Source organism: Bombina bombina, chromosome 1, assembly GCF_027579735.1.
Source record: "Bombina bombina isolate aBomBom1 chromosome 1, aBomBom1.pri, whole genome shotgun sequence".
NCBI lineage: Eukaryota > Metazoa > Chordata > Amphibia > Anura > Bombinatoridae > Bombina > Bombina bombina.
Window position 1 is genome coordinate 1,872,477 of NC_069499.1, and position 14,661 is coordinate 1,887,137.

General features: G+C 49.3%; 1 protein-coding gene across 3 annotated transcripts; it reads right to left on the reverse strand.

Moving 5' to 3' along the window:
* Window positions 1–457: 457 nt before the first annotated feature.
* MRPL17 (mitochondrial ribosomal protein L17) lies at window positions 458–14,635 on the reverse strand. Of its 3 annotated transcripts, XM_053697055.1 has the most exons (4): window positions 14,553–14,635; window positions 14,280–14,514; window positions 7,887–7,955; window positions 458–768 (listed from the first exon to the last, which is right to left on the reverse strand). In XM_053697055.1, the coding sequence occupies exons 2-4, from the start codon at window positions 14,451–14,453 to the stop codon at window positions 523–525; spliced, it is 489 nt and encodes a 162-aa protein (XP_053553030.1). In that variant the 5' UTR covers window positions 14,454–14,514; window positions 14,553–14,635; the 3' UTR covers window positions 458–522. The 3 variants fall into 3 exon arrangements, with proteins under 3 accessions (XP_053553030.1, XP_053553029.1, XP_053553031.1); XM_053697054.1 differs by having other exon boundaries at window positions 14,280–14,583; XM_053697056.1 differs by lacking the exon at window positions 7,887–7,955 and having other exon boundaries at window positions 14,280–14,587.
* Between the last annotated feature and the right edge of the window lie 26 nt (window positions 14,636–14,661).

Sequence of the window (14,661 nt, forward strand, 5' to 3'; positions counted from 1 at the left end):
GGGGTTTGATCTGTTGCCCTGTAGTTTGCATTGGCAGAAGATATTTAGTTTTGGCGTCTGTTGCTCCTGATGGCAAATACAAGTGATGTTTATATCAGACTGTTGGAGTTTATAGCTATCGTTTGAATAATTTGCTTTATGACTTCACCTGTTTTATTACAGATTTATTCTCGGCTTCTTGCACAAAAATATATTGTTAAATCAAATAAACATGAGGCTATTTTTGCATTTGACGAGTGGCCTCATACTAAGTTTTGCCTAAAGCCTCACTAAATCTAGAGTCGCCTCTGTGCACAAATATTAACCAGGAACAGCTGTGCTTCGTATCCTGTATGGCGCTTATGGACAGGACGTTTCCAGTGTAGAACTGTGCAGTTATCAACTCTGTCTCCACCAACCAAATAGAGCGAATATGTGATCACTAACGACCTGCACCATTATTATAAACCAAACAGAATTTGAGATGAAACTTCTTTAATACAAAATTATCACAAGCAGCGGTTTATGTTGAATAAGTCCTCGTTACGCTGTGGCACGGGCTTTTTCTAGCCTGTAACCCTTTATAAGCTGGTTTAGCAATGTCTTGTCATTGTCCCTCTTCGGAGTTATTAGAGGGGGGTACGGATTTCCTTTGTACTCGATAACAGCCATCTTGGCACGGTCCAGGTTCTGGCGAGTCGGAATCTGATACATGTTGGTGTAATTGCTGCTGTGTGACTCAAACCGAGGAGCCAGCATCTTGAAGAGTTTGTGAATCAAATCTTTTTCCTAAAAGAAAATGAGATTATTTGCTTAGCATAAAGATTTGTACAGAAACTTATATTAACAAACCCTTCAGTGACAAGGAAAGAGCTCACACTGACCACTAACTGGTCAAAGCCAACTAATAAGGTTTGCTCTATGTGACAGACTGAGGACTGCAGGAGTAACATCCCTTACTGAGAGTGCTTGGGGCAGTGTTGTGGTTCAAGCAGCTAAGGCACAGCCCAGGTAACCGGCCTCTTGGGACTAATTTTGGACTGTTTTATTACACATGACGGTTATCGGAGCACTCTACAGTTTTCCATGAGAAATATCCCGTTTTTATACCTGCAATAGGACCATCAGTAACCAGGGTGGGTTTTTACTAAGACCTGTGTCTTTCAGGATGGAATACTGACCCACATGTAGCTGGGCTTATGGAAAGTTTCGGCCTCAGCCACACCTGCCCGGCTTATCTTTGTTAGGAAAACTTGTTCCCCAGAAATGTAGACTCCACTAAATCTAATCCCATTAGTGATAAGAGAGAAGCTATTAGTGATGAGAGAAACTACATGTCCAGGTGCAGGGTTGGGCAGTGGTTTGTTTGCACAACAACTTTAGACCCTCTATTGTTTACTCAGATTCCAAAAGAGGGATTGTCCCTGGAACAGTATAAAAATGTGTGTCTTTGGTTTTAATAAAGTGTTCTTTCTTGCTTGTTCGAAAAATCAGTCTTACCTGATTATTGGGGTTAATATTTAAGGTTCTGGTGGTTCCAGTCTTGAGGAGGCAGTGACTGGCAGCTATACCGAGGAAGGGTACTAGTGAGATCCATCACACTAAACTAAAAACTATACTGCCTGATGAAACGGCAAAGCAAACGTTATATATAAAGCATCTGAAAATCTGGATACGGTGTAAATCCTGGTGGATTCTCAAACAAATGTAGGCACTCAGAGTAAACATCAAACAACTTTATTGCATATCAAAATGTTGTTAATCCATAACGTTTTGCCCCCTAATCGAGGCCTTGTTCACCAGTGTTAATTTCGTCGTCTAAAATGACATTTTAGTCAAAAGACTATGACTAAAACTAAATCAAAATGTGCTGACAAAAACATTTTATGCAAGTTGTTATAATCAATCCATATCCAATTACTGCTCTTTTGTAAAATTTACGAAACTTCATTTTATTAAATTTTAAGATAAAGACATGTTATATACACGAATATGGGTTTAAGTTATGCTGTGCCTGTGCTAGCTGCAGAAACTGTTGTGTTGAGTTTCTTGATACTTTTTTTTAATTATTAACAGAGAACTGTTTTTATATTGGGTAATATGTTCAATACAGCTTTTTTTTTTATATTTTAAAGTTGCACTTCTGTTTGTTTATGAAACTTGGTTTTATTTAATTTAAGTTTAATAAAGACGTTATGTATCACAACGGTTAAATCTGTGTCTGTATTGCAGGTTTAAACCTTAATACCATAAATATTAACAGGTGTTATGTTTACTCCTGGAGTATATAATCAGTTTGCAAATGATAGAGAAATGCTTAAATAATGCATTACACCTTAACTAAACCCCTTAGATTTTAGTTGACTAAAATCTACTGGAGATTCAGTCGACTAAAACTAGATTAAAACTAAAACAATTCAGATGACTAAAATATGACTAAAACTAAGACTAAATTGAAACTTGCCGTCAAAATTAACACTGTTGTTCACATGGAAGCAAAACAATGTATACAACATATCACCAATAAGTCCCTATGTTTAACCCCATAAGTGTGACCCGATTAGTCATCGGGGACCATCACTATGGCAACGGAATAACACATTGTCAGAATAGTAACACATATAGTCGTGGGCCCACATGACCAAATCCTTAAACCCATAATAAAAATGAAAACATATATACAAAATACCATTTGTAATTGTAATGTGCTTAGTGGTTTTGTTAATTAATTACAAATGGTTACATAATTAAAAACGACGTGCTTCAAGGACATGGTAGAGACCTGCTAAACATAGGGAACGATAGGGAAGGATGCCCACAGTCTCATTTGTAGAAACAGCTGTAATCTACCATGGTATTCAGCCCCTTCGGGGCTAATGTGTCCAGTGTATGAATCCATCTAGACTCCAACTTTAATAGTGCTCTAGATCTATCACCTCCAAGTCTTGACTTAGGTATATGATCAATAAGTATAGTCCTCCTGGAAGAGATGGCATAACCAGCCTGTTAGAAATGCCGTTACACAGGTTGGTCAGATCCACTTTATCAATCACTTGTCTGATGGCAGACTTATGGTTGGCCAGTCTCTCTCTGAACATGGTTAGTGTTTCACACACGTAATAAAGCGAACATGGAAAATAATAATATATATATCAACATGGTCAGATGTGCATGTCAGCCGATCGGCCAATTCAGAAGCCACAATCGGCCAATTCAGAAGCCACAATCGGCCAATTCTGTTTTCTAATCTTCTGAATGGCCCCAGAGGTTGGCGTGTGTGTGTGGTGATAATGTTGAACCTGGTGTCCACTGGTTTAGGTTGTTTAAGGACCAGATTATGCTGTGTTAGACCATGGTCTTTGGCAGATCGTTGAGTAATCAGAGTCATCAAAGAAGTGTTGGGACATCTCATTGAGTTGAATTTTCTTGTGGTCATTCTCTGTGTTGTTGCGGACAACACGCAGGAGCTGTGACGAGCTGACCAATGTCTTTTGAAATGTAGGATGAAAAGTGTAACAGAGTTCTTTTCAGAGGGTTTGCTGTATAGTGTGGTATGTAATCTTAAACCTGTGTGTGTCTCACCTTTATAAATTTCAACATCAAGAAAATTAATTTTGACTAAATCAGTTTCCAATTTAAAGTGGACAGTAGACTCAAGTCCATTTAAATGGTTAAACCACTGCATTAGTGTGTCAACCCACCCTCTCCAGATTAGAAAAATATTGTCAATATATATCAACGATAAAACCGGATGGAGTCCTGATTCTGAAGAAGAATATGTTCATGTTCATACATTGACATGTAAATATTTGCGTAAAATGGGGCCATTTTAGACCCCATCGCAGTACCCAAAGATTATATAAATATATTTAAGCGACAGGTTGATGAATTTTTGGGTTTTGCATACAATGCAAATATCATTAATGACGACACCTACAAGTTTTTGACAGTTAATAATCCAATTTGTCCTATCCAAGATCCATAAATCTTTAATCAATCCCCCTGGGCGCCCCATTGTGTCCGCCAGGGGGTCATTGTTTCAACCCCCAACAGAGGCAGAACTTTTTTTTCATTTTTTGCAATGAGAATTTTTTTTTTTAAGTGAAAATTTTTCTGCAGTATCTTTGAGAAGCTGGTGTTGCTGTGTTTGTTGCCCTTACTCTGTGCGCATGAGGACAGGTTCATGTACAACCTGTGTATACACCCTCACCCCACACCATATATACACACACCCCACACTGTTTGCAGACAGGTGGCAGTCGAGGGCAGAAACGCACTATTCCCCGGAAGGTGATGACTTTGGTGGCCCCGGCTTATTATGGGAAGCATTTGAGGAGAAAGGTGACTTTGGCAGTCCCGAGGGATATCGATTCTGGGACATTCAAAGCAAGAGGCAGGAGCTGTTACAGTCATTGGAAGCACTTGCCTTAGAGCCTGACCTGACATGGCTTATCTATAAGGAATAGTACCTTGAGGTGGATTACCTAGAACTGCTGGAAAGTGGTCCTTTACTTACTTCAGAGGCAACGGATCTAGTGGACTTCATATCCACGGATGTTAGTCCGGGAGGTGTGGATGAGACAGTGCCCAAACCCCCAACCCCCTGGCATGGGGACCCTAGTCACCTTGCTATCTTCCTAGCTGGACCCAGAGATTGTGGATTTAATTGACTTTTCCTCTGAGGTGTCAGATGCAGATTACCCAACAGAAGAGCAAGCAACAGGGCAGAGTGTTGTTGGCCTCTGCCCACTCCTAACCGGCACCCCAGAAAACGGGAATGACACCCTCACACTGGCAGAGGGACCAGAGGAGCATGCAGCAATCCCAGCCGAGGAGCTGGCATTGGGACCAAGAGATGTCGGTCTCTCTCTCTGCAAGCAATGGGAGATTCCTATCCAGTACAAGTGGATGGGACTACAGTCTCCATCTGTATTCTCCAGGGATGCTGGGCATATGACCCAGATCTGCAACAGCATGTTGGAGTGAGTCCAGCCACCCTGTCTTCTCTCCAGTGACTGACAGGACTCCAGGGAGAAGGGACAGTCGGCACTTCTCCCCAGCAGCGGGTATGTTCTATGAGAGAGGCAGTGGTCAGCCGGGTGAGTGATGCTCTGTTTGGGACAATTTGTTTGGGGTATTGTGTGGATACGGGCTTTGGGGGAATGGATCTACGGACTAACTTCGAAGTCAACCCGTCTGGGGTCTGCTCCTGTGTTAGTCTCCTTCCGAAGGGGGAGATATGTGACGTGAGTCACCAAGATCTGAGGGCCTGTTATGGAACATTATTTGGGCAGGAGGTATATGGGCTTAAGGATACCCAGAGACTGCATGGAAATGTGGAATTTTATGTGCTGGACACCCCATGTACTTTCATAACTCTGTCTTATGTCCATGTCCCCCTGTATGCCCCTTGTGGGAGATATTTTGACTGTATAAACCAAGTGGGCATAAAGGACTTAATAGTTAATAAGAACTGTTCCTATATTCTGTAATAAGATGTATTTCATTTACGTTTCTAATCTGATTGTGTCTCAGGAGTCTGTCTGGGTAAACTGATTGTGTCCTTGTGTGATTATGTTAACTAGACTGCCCAACATCAGATTGTCTGAGTACTTAATATGTTAATCTGTTTTACCTGTGAATAGACAATTGTTAGAGGTTTGATGCATTGTTCATATGTTTGCTTTACTGTTAAACCAATGCCCTCTGTAACCTGAAGCCAGGGTGTATAAATCTGTGTGCTGCTTTCAAATAAAGTGTTCATTTTTGTGTTCAGAAAACTGAGTGTTGCCTCAGATCTGTTCTCCTCCATAACTTTAGACTGCAGTCAAAAGGGAGATACCAGGAGCTATTGCTCTGGATAAAGGGATGTCCAGGACAAGGGAAGTGTTCTGACGGAGGTACTCATTTGGGGTACCAGGCTGTCCATCACAATCTTCCTCAGAAAGGTTTCCATTTTCTTATCCATAGGCTCTCTAAAAGAAGAACTATCCTCCAGAGGGATAGCAGTATGCTTAGCCAGTGTAGAAATAGCGCCATCCACCTTAGGGATGGAACCCCCACAAATCTTATTGATCGTCAGGGAATATTTTTTTTTTAAAGTAGACAAGGGGGGAAAAAGAAGTTCCTATTCCTTCCCATTCGTTACTAATAATGTTCGCCATCTTAACTGGCACAGGAAAAGTCAGAGGAACATTCCTGTCTTCATAAACCATGTCTAATTTAGGGATCTTAGGTTCCTCAGGGAGTGTAGCCTCTGGAACCTCTAGCGTAGACAGAGCCTCCTTTAAAAAAAACCTGCAGATGCTCAATTTTAAATCTAAAAAGGCGGGTTCCTCCCCCGAAGGAGGTGTAGAAACTGAAAAGTTCAAACTCTGAAGCTACAGATGTTAACTCAACCTCGGATAGCTGGGACATAGTAGTTAAATCCGACATATATTTAGATGACTCTAGGTCAGGAGAACTATGTTTAACCATTCTCTTATGTTTGCTAGAGCCAGGTAACGCACTCAGGGCCGCAGACACTGCCGATTGTGAGCCGTGGGCAACTACATGTGGAGCGGGTAGTGCAGAAAGGGTAGAAACCTCTTGCAACACAGATTCCTGAGAGGTAGATGGCTCAGAGGGGCTAATAGCGCTATGAGTATTAGCAGGCTTGTCTCCCTTCTTAGACTTTAGAACAGTGCTTAGGAATATGGAACAAAATTGAGCAGGCGGGCAAACCACGGCCTCCTCACAATATATAAAACAGGAATTATTAATCAGTACAGAAGGAGCGGAACCTTCTAATGCATCAGAATACTCCATAGCTAAGATATATTCACAGAAGTACAGACACAAAGTAAACGCTTTTATCTAAAAAACGGCACCTTTATAATCCCAATAGCTGGGGCACTCACCACCTCCTAGACCCAGACAGCTAACCGTGAATATGCTCTCCTTAGGAGTAATGTCCACAACAAGATCATAGCAAAATGAAAAGACCACATCCGCACTTCCCCTGCAATGAAAAAGGCGCTAAGCTATTATGAGCTACGCAACACTCAAAAACGAAAGTGAAACCTGTTTGTTCCAAGCAAAAAGCGCACAGTCTATGAGCCCAAAAACTCTCACGTTAAAGCAGTTATAAATAACTCCTAGCTGTTCAAATAATCTCCCTGATATTAACCCTTGATCCTATTGAGGCATAAAGGAGCGAGTGTGTGTGTGTGTATGTATATATATAAAAATAATGGTCTTTACCCTCCAGTATCCATGCAGTAGAACAAGCACAGCTTCTCAAGTGCGACAGTCTTGCAGTGACACTCTGACATGGACTTGAGTGTGTAACAGCAAGCAGTGAAACTCGTCAACACTGATTGTTTAGGAGCTGTTAGGTGACAGTCTGGATGGGTTTGCAGAAAAACAACGCTTCCTTGGCAGGGGCTATCCAAGGACTCTGATTACTCAACAACCTGCCAAAGCCCATAGTCTAACACAGCATAATCTGATCCTTAAACAATCTAAACCAGTGGACACCAGGCTCAACTTTATCACCAGACATACGCCAGCCTCTATGGCCATTCAAAAGATTATAAAACAGAATTGGCCGATTGTGGCTTCTGATACGAGTCTACCATTTGTAGACACACCAGAGGTAAACAGAGGTAGAACATAATTACTGTCCGTCTGAGGGAAAAAAACAGACTTTAATATCACCGAAGCACATCCCCTCAAAAGAAGGAAAAGTTTAAACTGAGATATGAGTGGGGTGGGTGGGGTATTTATAGGCTTTGAGGTTTGGGAAACTTTGCCTCCTCCTGGTAGGAATGTATATCCCATGTGTAACAAATAGTGGACTCTCGCCACCTATATGAAAGAAATATATTTCTTTAAATACCATTAAACTGATATTATCTATAACTTACAGTCAACCAGAAGTCAGCCATGCGCATGGCCTTCATGTCACTGTCACCGCGCTTAGCGTAATCAATGATCTGTAATGAGAGTGTGAGGGCATCGTTTGGTAGCAGCTCAACCACACAGCACCCAGCAAATACAACCAGCTGCGCTCAATCCCTCTCTCCCCCTACAGTCTCTCTCTCCCTCTCTCCCCCCCTACAGTCCCTCTCTCCCCCTACAGTCCGTCTCTCTCTCACTCTCCCCCTACAGTCTCTCTCTCACTCTCCCCCTACAGTCTCTCTCTCTCTCACTCTCCCCCTACAGTCTCTCTCTCTCACTCTCCCCCTACAGTCTCTCTCTCTCACTCTCCCCCCTACAGTCTCTCTCTCTCACTCTCCCCCCTACAGTCTCTCTCACTCTCCCCCCTACAGTCTCTCTCACTCTCCCCCCTACAGTCTCTCTCACTCTCCCCCCTACAGTCTCTCTCACTCTCCCCCCTACAGTCTCTCTCACTCTCCCCCCTACAGTCTCTCTCACTCTCCCCCCTACAGTCTCTCTCACTCTCCCCCCTACAGTCTCTCTCACTCTCCCCCCTACAGTCTCTCTCACTCTCCCCCCTACAGTCTCTCCCACTCTCCCCCCTACAGTCTCTCCCACTCTCCCCCCTACAGTCTCTCTCTCTCCCACTCTCCCCCTACAGTCTCTCTCTCCCCCTACAGTCTCTCTCTCCCCCACTCTCCCCCTACAGTCTCTCTCTCCCCCACTCTCCCCCTACAGTCTCTCTCTCCCCCACTCTCCCCCTACAGTCTCTCTCTCCCCCACTCTCCCCCTACAGTCTCTCTCTCCCCCACTCTCCCCCTACAGTCTCTCTCCCCCTACAGTCTCTCTCTCCCCCACTCTCCCCCTACAGTCTCTCTCTCCCCCACTCTCCCCCTACAGTCTCTCTCTCCCCCACTCTCCCCCTACAGTCTCTCTCTCCCCCACTCTCCCCCTACAGTCTCTCTCTCCCCCACTCTCCCCCTACAGTCTCTCTCTCCCCCACTCTCCCCCTACAGTCTCTCTCTCCCCCACTCTCCCCCTACAGTCTCTCTCTCCCCCACTCTCCCCCTACAGTCTCTCTCTCTCCCACTCTCCCCCTACAGTCTCTCTCTCTCCCACTCTCCCCCTACAGTCTCTCTCTCTCCCACTCTCCCCCTACAGTCTCTCTCTCCCTCAGTCTCTCCCCCTACAGTCTCTCTCACTCTCCCCCTACAGTCTCTCTCACTCTCCCCCTACAGTCTCTCTCCCCCTACAGTCTCTCTCCCCCTACAGTCACTCTCCCCCTACAGTCACTCTCCCCCTACAGTCACTCTCCCCCTACAGTCACTCTCCCCCTACAGTCTCTCTCCCCCTACAGTCTCTCTCCCCCTACAGTCTCTCTCCCCCTACAGTCTCTCTCCCCCTACAGTCTCTCTCACTCTCCCCCTACAGTCTCTCTCACTCTCCCCCTACAGTCTCTCTCACTCTCCCCCTACAGTCTCTCTCACTCTCCCCCTACAGTCTCTCACTCTCCCCCTACAGTCTCTCACTCTCCCCCTACAGTCTCTCTCACTCTCCCCCTACAGTCTCTCTCACTCTCCCCCCTACAGTCTCTCTCACTCTCCCCCTACAGTCTCTCTCACTCTCCCCCTACAGTCTCTCTCACTCTCCCCCTACAGTCTCTCTCACTCTCCCCCTACAGTCTCTCTCACTCTCCCCCTACAGTCTCTCTCACTCTCCCCCTACAGTCTCTCTCACTCTCCCCCTACAGTCTCTCTCACTCTCCCCCTACAGTCTCTCTCACTCTCCCCCTACAGTCTCTCTCACTCTCCCCCTACAGTCTCTCTCACTCTCCCCCTACAGTCTCTCTCACTCTCCCCCTACAGTCTCTCTCACTCTCCCCCTACAGTCTCTCTCACTCTCCCCCTACAGTCTCTCTCACTCTCCCCCTACAGTCTCTCTCACTCTCCCCCTACAGTCTCTCTCACTCTCCCCCTACAGTCTCTCTCACTCTCCCCCTACAGTCTCTCTCACTCTCCCCCTACAGTCTCTCTCACTCTCCCCCTACAGTCTCTCTCACTCTCCCCCTACAGTCTCTCTCACTCTCCCCCTACAGTCTCTCTCACTCTCCCCCTACAGTCTCTCTCTCTCTCCCCCTACAGTCTCTCTCACTCTCCCCCTACAGTCTCTCTCACTCTCCCCCTACAGTCTCTCTCACTCTCCCCCTACAGTCTCTCTCACTCTCCCCCTACAGTCTCTCTCACTCTCCCCCTACAGTCTCTCTCACTCTCCCCCTCCAGTCTCTCTCACTCTCCCCCTACAGTCTCTCTCACTCTCCCCCTACAGTCTCTCTCACTCTCCCCCTACAGTCTCTCTCACTCTCCCCCTACAGTCTCTCTCTCTCTCCCCCTACAGTCTCTCTCACTCTCCCCCTACAGTCTCTCTCACTCTCCCCCTACAGTCTCTCTCACTCTCCCCCTACAGTCTCTCTCTCTCTCCCCCTACAGTCTCTCTCTCTCTCCCCCTACAGTCTCTCTCACTCTCCCCCTACAGTCTCTCTCACTCTCCCCCTACAGTCTCTCTCACTCTCCCCCTACAGTCTCTCTCACTCTCCCCCTACAGTCTCTCTCACTCTCCCCCTACAGTCTCTCTCACTCTCCCCCTACAGTCTCTCTCACTCTCCCCCTACAGTCTCTCTCTCCCTCTCTCCCCCCCTCTCCCCCTACAGTCCCTCTCTCCCCCTACAGTCCCTCTCTCCCTCTACAGTCCCTCTCTCCCTCTCTCCCCCTACAGTCTCTCTCTCCCTCTCTCCCCCTACAGTCTCTCTCTCCCTCTCTCCCCCTACAGTCTCTCTCTCCCTCTCTCCCCCTACAGTCTCTCTCTCCCTCTCTCCCCCTACAGTCTCTCTCTCTCACTCTCCCCCCTACAGTCTCTCTCACTCTCCCCCCTACAGTCTCTCTCACTCTCCCCCCTACAGTCTCTCTCACTCTCCCCCCTACAGTCTCTCTCACTCTCCCCCCTACAGTCTCTCTCACTCTCCCCCCCTACAGTCTCTCTCACTCTCCCCCCTACAGTCTCTCTCACTCTCCCCCCTACAGTCTCTCTCACTCTCCCCCCTACAGTCTCTCTCACTCTCCCCCCTACAGTCTCTCTCACTCTCCCCCCTACAGTCTCTCTCACTCTCCCCCCTACAGTCTCTCCCACTCTCCCCCCTACAGTCTCTCCCACTCTCCCCCCTACAGTCTCTCCCACTCTCCCCCCTACAGTCTCTCCCACTCTCCCCCCTACAGTCTCTCCCTCTCTCCCCCCTACAGTCTCTCCCACTCTCCCCCCTACAGTCTCTCTCACTCTCCCCCCTACAGTCTCTCCCACTCTCCCCCCTACAGTCTCTCCCACTCTCCCCCCTACAGTCTCTCCCACTCTCCCCCCTACAGTCTCTCCCACTCTCCCCCCTACAGTCTCTCCCACTCTCCCCCCTACAGTCTCTCTCTCCCCCACTCTCCCCCTACAGTCTCTCTCTCCCCCACTCTCCCCCTACAGTCTCTCTCTCCCCCACTCTCCCCCTACAGTCTCTCTCTCCCCCACTCTCCCCCTACAGTCTCTCTCTCCCCCACTCTCCCCCTACAGTCTCTCTCTCCCCCACTCTCCCCCTACAGTCTCTCTCTCCCCCACTCTCCCCCTACAGTCTCTCTCTCCCCCACTCTCCCCCTACAGTCTCTCTCTCCCCCACTCTCCCCCTACAGTCTCTCTCTCCCCCACTCTCCCCCTACAGTCTCTCTCTCCCCCACTCTCCCCCTACAGTCTCTCTCTCCCCCACTCTCCCCCTACAGTCTCTCTCTCCCCCACTCTCCCCCTACAGTCCTCTCTCTCCCCCACTCTCCCCCTACAGTCTCTCTCTCCCCCACTCTCCCCCTACAGTCTCTCTCTCCCCCACTCTCCCCCTACAGTCTCTCTCTCCCCCACTCTCCCCCTACAGTCTCTCTCTCCCCCACTCTCCCCCTACAGTCTCTCTCTCCCCCACTCTCCCCCTACAGTCTCTCTCTCCCCCACTCTCCCCCTACAGTCTCTCTCTCCCTCAGTCTCTCCCCCTACAGTCTCTCTCTCCCTCAGTCTCTCTCTCCCTCAGTCTCTCCCCCTACAGTCTCTCTCTCCCTCTCTCCCCCTACAGTCTCTCTCTCCCTCTCTCCCCCTACAGTCTCTCTCTCCCTCAGTCTCTCCCCCTACAGTCTCTCTCTCCCTCAGTCTCTCCCCCTACAGTCTCTCTCTCCCTCAGTCTCTCCCCCCTACAGTCTCTCTCTCCCTCTCTCCCCCCTACAGTCTCTCTCTCCCTCAGTCTCTCCCCCTACAGTCTCTCTCTCCCTCAGTCTCTCCCCCTACAGTCTCTCTCTCCCTCTCTCCCCCTACAGTCTCTCTCTCCCTCAGTCTCTCCCCCTACAGTCTCTCTCTCCCTCTCTTCCCCTACAGTCTCTTTCTCTCTCTCCCCCCTACAGTCTCTCTCTCTCTCTCCCCCCTACAGTCTCTCTCTCTCTCTCCCCCCCTACAGTCTCTCTCTCTCTCTCTCTCCCCCCCCCTACAGTCTCTCTCTCTCTCTCCCCCCCCCCCCTACAGTCTCTCTCTCCCCCCCCCCCTACAGTCTCTCTCTCCCTCAGTCTCTCCCCCTACAGTCTCTCTCTCCCTCAGTCTCTCCCCCTACAGTCTCTCTCTCCCTCAGTCTCTCCCCCTACAGTCTCCCCCCCTACAGTCTCTCTCTCTCTCCCCCTACAGTCTCTCCCTCTCTCCCCCCTACAGTCTCTCTCTCCCTCAGTCTCTCTCTCCCTCTCTTCCCCTACAGTCTCTCTCTCTCTCTCTCCCCCTACAGTCTCTCTCTCTCTCTCTTCCCCTACAGTCTCTCTCTCTCTCTCCCCCTACAGTCTCTCTCTCCCTCTCTTCCCCTACAGTCTCTCTCTCTCTCTCCCCCTACAGTCTCTCTCTCTCTCTCCCCCTACAGTCTCTCTCTCTCCCCCTACAGTCTCTCTCTCTCCCCCTACAGTCTCTCTCTCCCTCTCTTCCCCTACAGTCTCTCTCTCTCTCTCCCCCCTACAGTCTCTCTCTCTCTCTCCCCCCTACAGTCTCTCTCTCTCCCCCATACAGTCTCTCTCTCTCTCTCTCTCTCTCCCCCCCCCCCTACAGTCTCTCTCTCTCTCTCTCTCCCCCCCCCCTACAGTCTCTCTCTCCCTCAGTCTCTCCCCCTACAGTCTCTCTCTCCCTCAGTCTCTCCCCCTACAGTCTCCCCCCCTACAGTCTCTCTCTCTCTCCCCCTACAGTCTCTCCCTCTCTCCCCCCTACAGTCTCTCTCTCCCTCAGTCTCTCCCCCTACAGTCTCTCTCTCCCTCTCTTCCCCTACAGTCTCTCTCTCTCTCTCTCCCCCTACAGTCTCTCTCTCTCTCTTCCCCTACAGTCTCTCTCTCTCTCTCCCCCTACAGTCTCTCTCTCCCTCTCTTCCCCTACAGTCTCTCTCTCTCTCTCCCCCTACAGTCCCCTCTCTCTCTCTCTCCCCCTACAGTCTCTCTCTCCCTCTCTCCCCCTACAGTCTCTCTCTCTCTCTCTTCCCCTACAGTCTCTCTCTCTCTCTCTCCCCCTACAGTCTCTCTCTCTCTCTCTTCCCCTACAGTCTCTCTCTCTCTCTCCCCCTACAGTCTCTCTCTCTCTCTCTTCCCCTACAGTCTCTCTCTCTCTCTCCCCCTACAGTCTCTCTCTCTCTCTCTCTTCCCCTACAGTCTCTCTCTCTCTCTCCCCCTACAGTCTCTCTCTCTCTCTCTTCCCCTACAGTCTCTCTCTCTCTCTCCCCCTACAGTCTCTCTCTCTCTCTCTTCCCCTACAGTCTCTCTCTCCCTCTCTTCCCCTACAGTCTCTCTCTCTCTCTCTCCCCCTACAGTCTCTCTCTCTCTCTCTTCCCCTACAGTCTCTCTCTCTCTCTCCCCCTACAGTCTCTCTCTCTCTCTCCCCCTACAGTCTCTCTCTCTCTCTCTTCCCCTACAGTCTCTCTCTCCCTCAGTCTCTCCCCCTACAGTCTCTCTCTCCCTCTCTTCCCCTACAGTCTCTCTCTCTCTCTCCCCCCTACAGTCTCTCTCTCTCTCTCCCCCCTACAGTCTCTCTCTCTCCCCCATACAGTCTCTCTCTCTCTCTCTCTCTCCCCCCCCCCCCTACAGTCTCTCTCTCTCTCTCTCCCCCCCCCCCCTACAGTCTCTCTCTCTCTCTCTCCCTCCCCACAGTCTCTCTCTCTCTCTCTCCCCCCCCCCCCCTACAGTCTCTCTCTCTCTCTCTCTCTCCCCCCCCCCCCCTACAGTCTCTCTCTCTCTCTCTCTCCCCCCCCCCCTACAGTCTCTCTCTCCCTCAGTCTCTCCCCCCAGTCTCTCTCTCACCTTTTCCGCATAGAACCTCATCTCGTCTGCCCGGACCCAGGTGGTCTCTATCCTCTCGTGTCTGACCAGAGCTGTCACCAGGTTCCGCATCATATCCAGCCGTGAGCGGGGCCCAAGGCCGAGACGGCGGGAAACTCTCCCGTGAGAGATGAGAAGCGCGGGGAACAGCCGCATAATCACCCGGTCAATGTCACTGTGCGCTGGCAGAGACTCTACAGGCTTCCGTAGCCAATCACTGACCTCCCCTCTCAGCTTCCGTAGCCAATCACGGACCTGACCTCCTCTCCTGGCTTCCGTAGCCAATCACTGACCTCCCCTCTCAGCTTCCGTAGCCAATCACGGACCTGACCTCCTCTCCTGGCTTCCGTAGCCAATCACTAAC

Coding starts and splice junctions, on each gene's coding strand:
- MRPL17 (XM_053697055.1), bottom strand. CDS start 14,453: ATGCGGCTGTTCCCCGCGCTTCTCATCTCTCACGGGAGAGTTTCCCGC. Junction 7,956..14,279: donor TGAGGTTCTATGCGGAAAAG/GTGAGAGAGAGA, acceptor CTCTCATTACAG/ATCATTGATTACGCTAAGCG. Junction 769..7,886: donor TGGCTGACTTCTGGTTGACT/GTAAGTTATAGA, acceptor ATTTTCTTTTAG/GAAAAAGATTTGATTCACAA.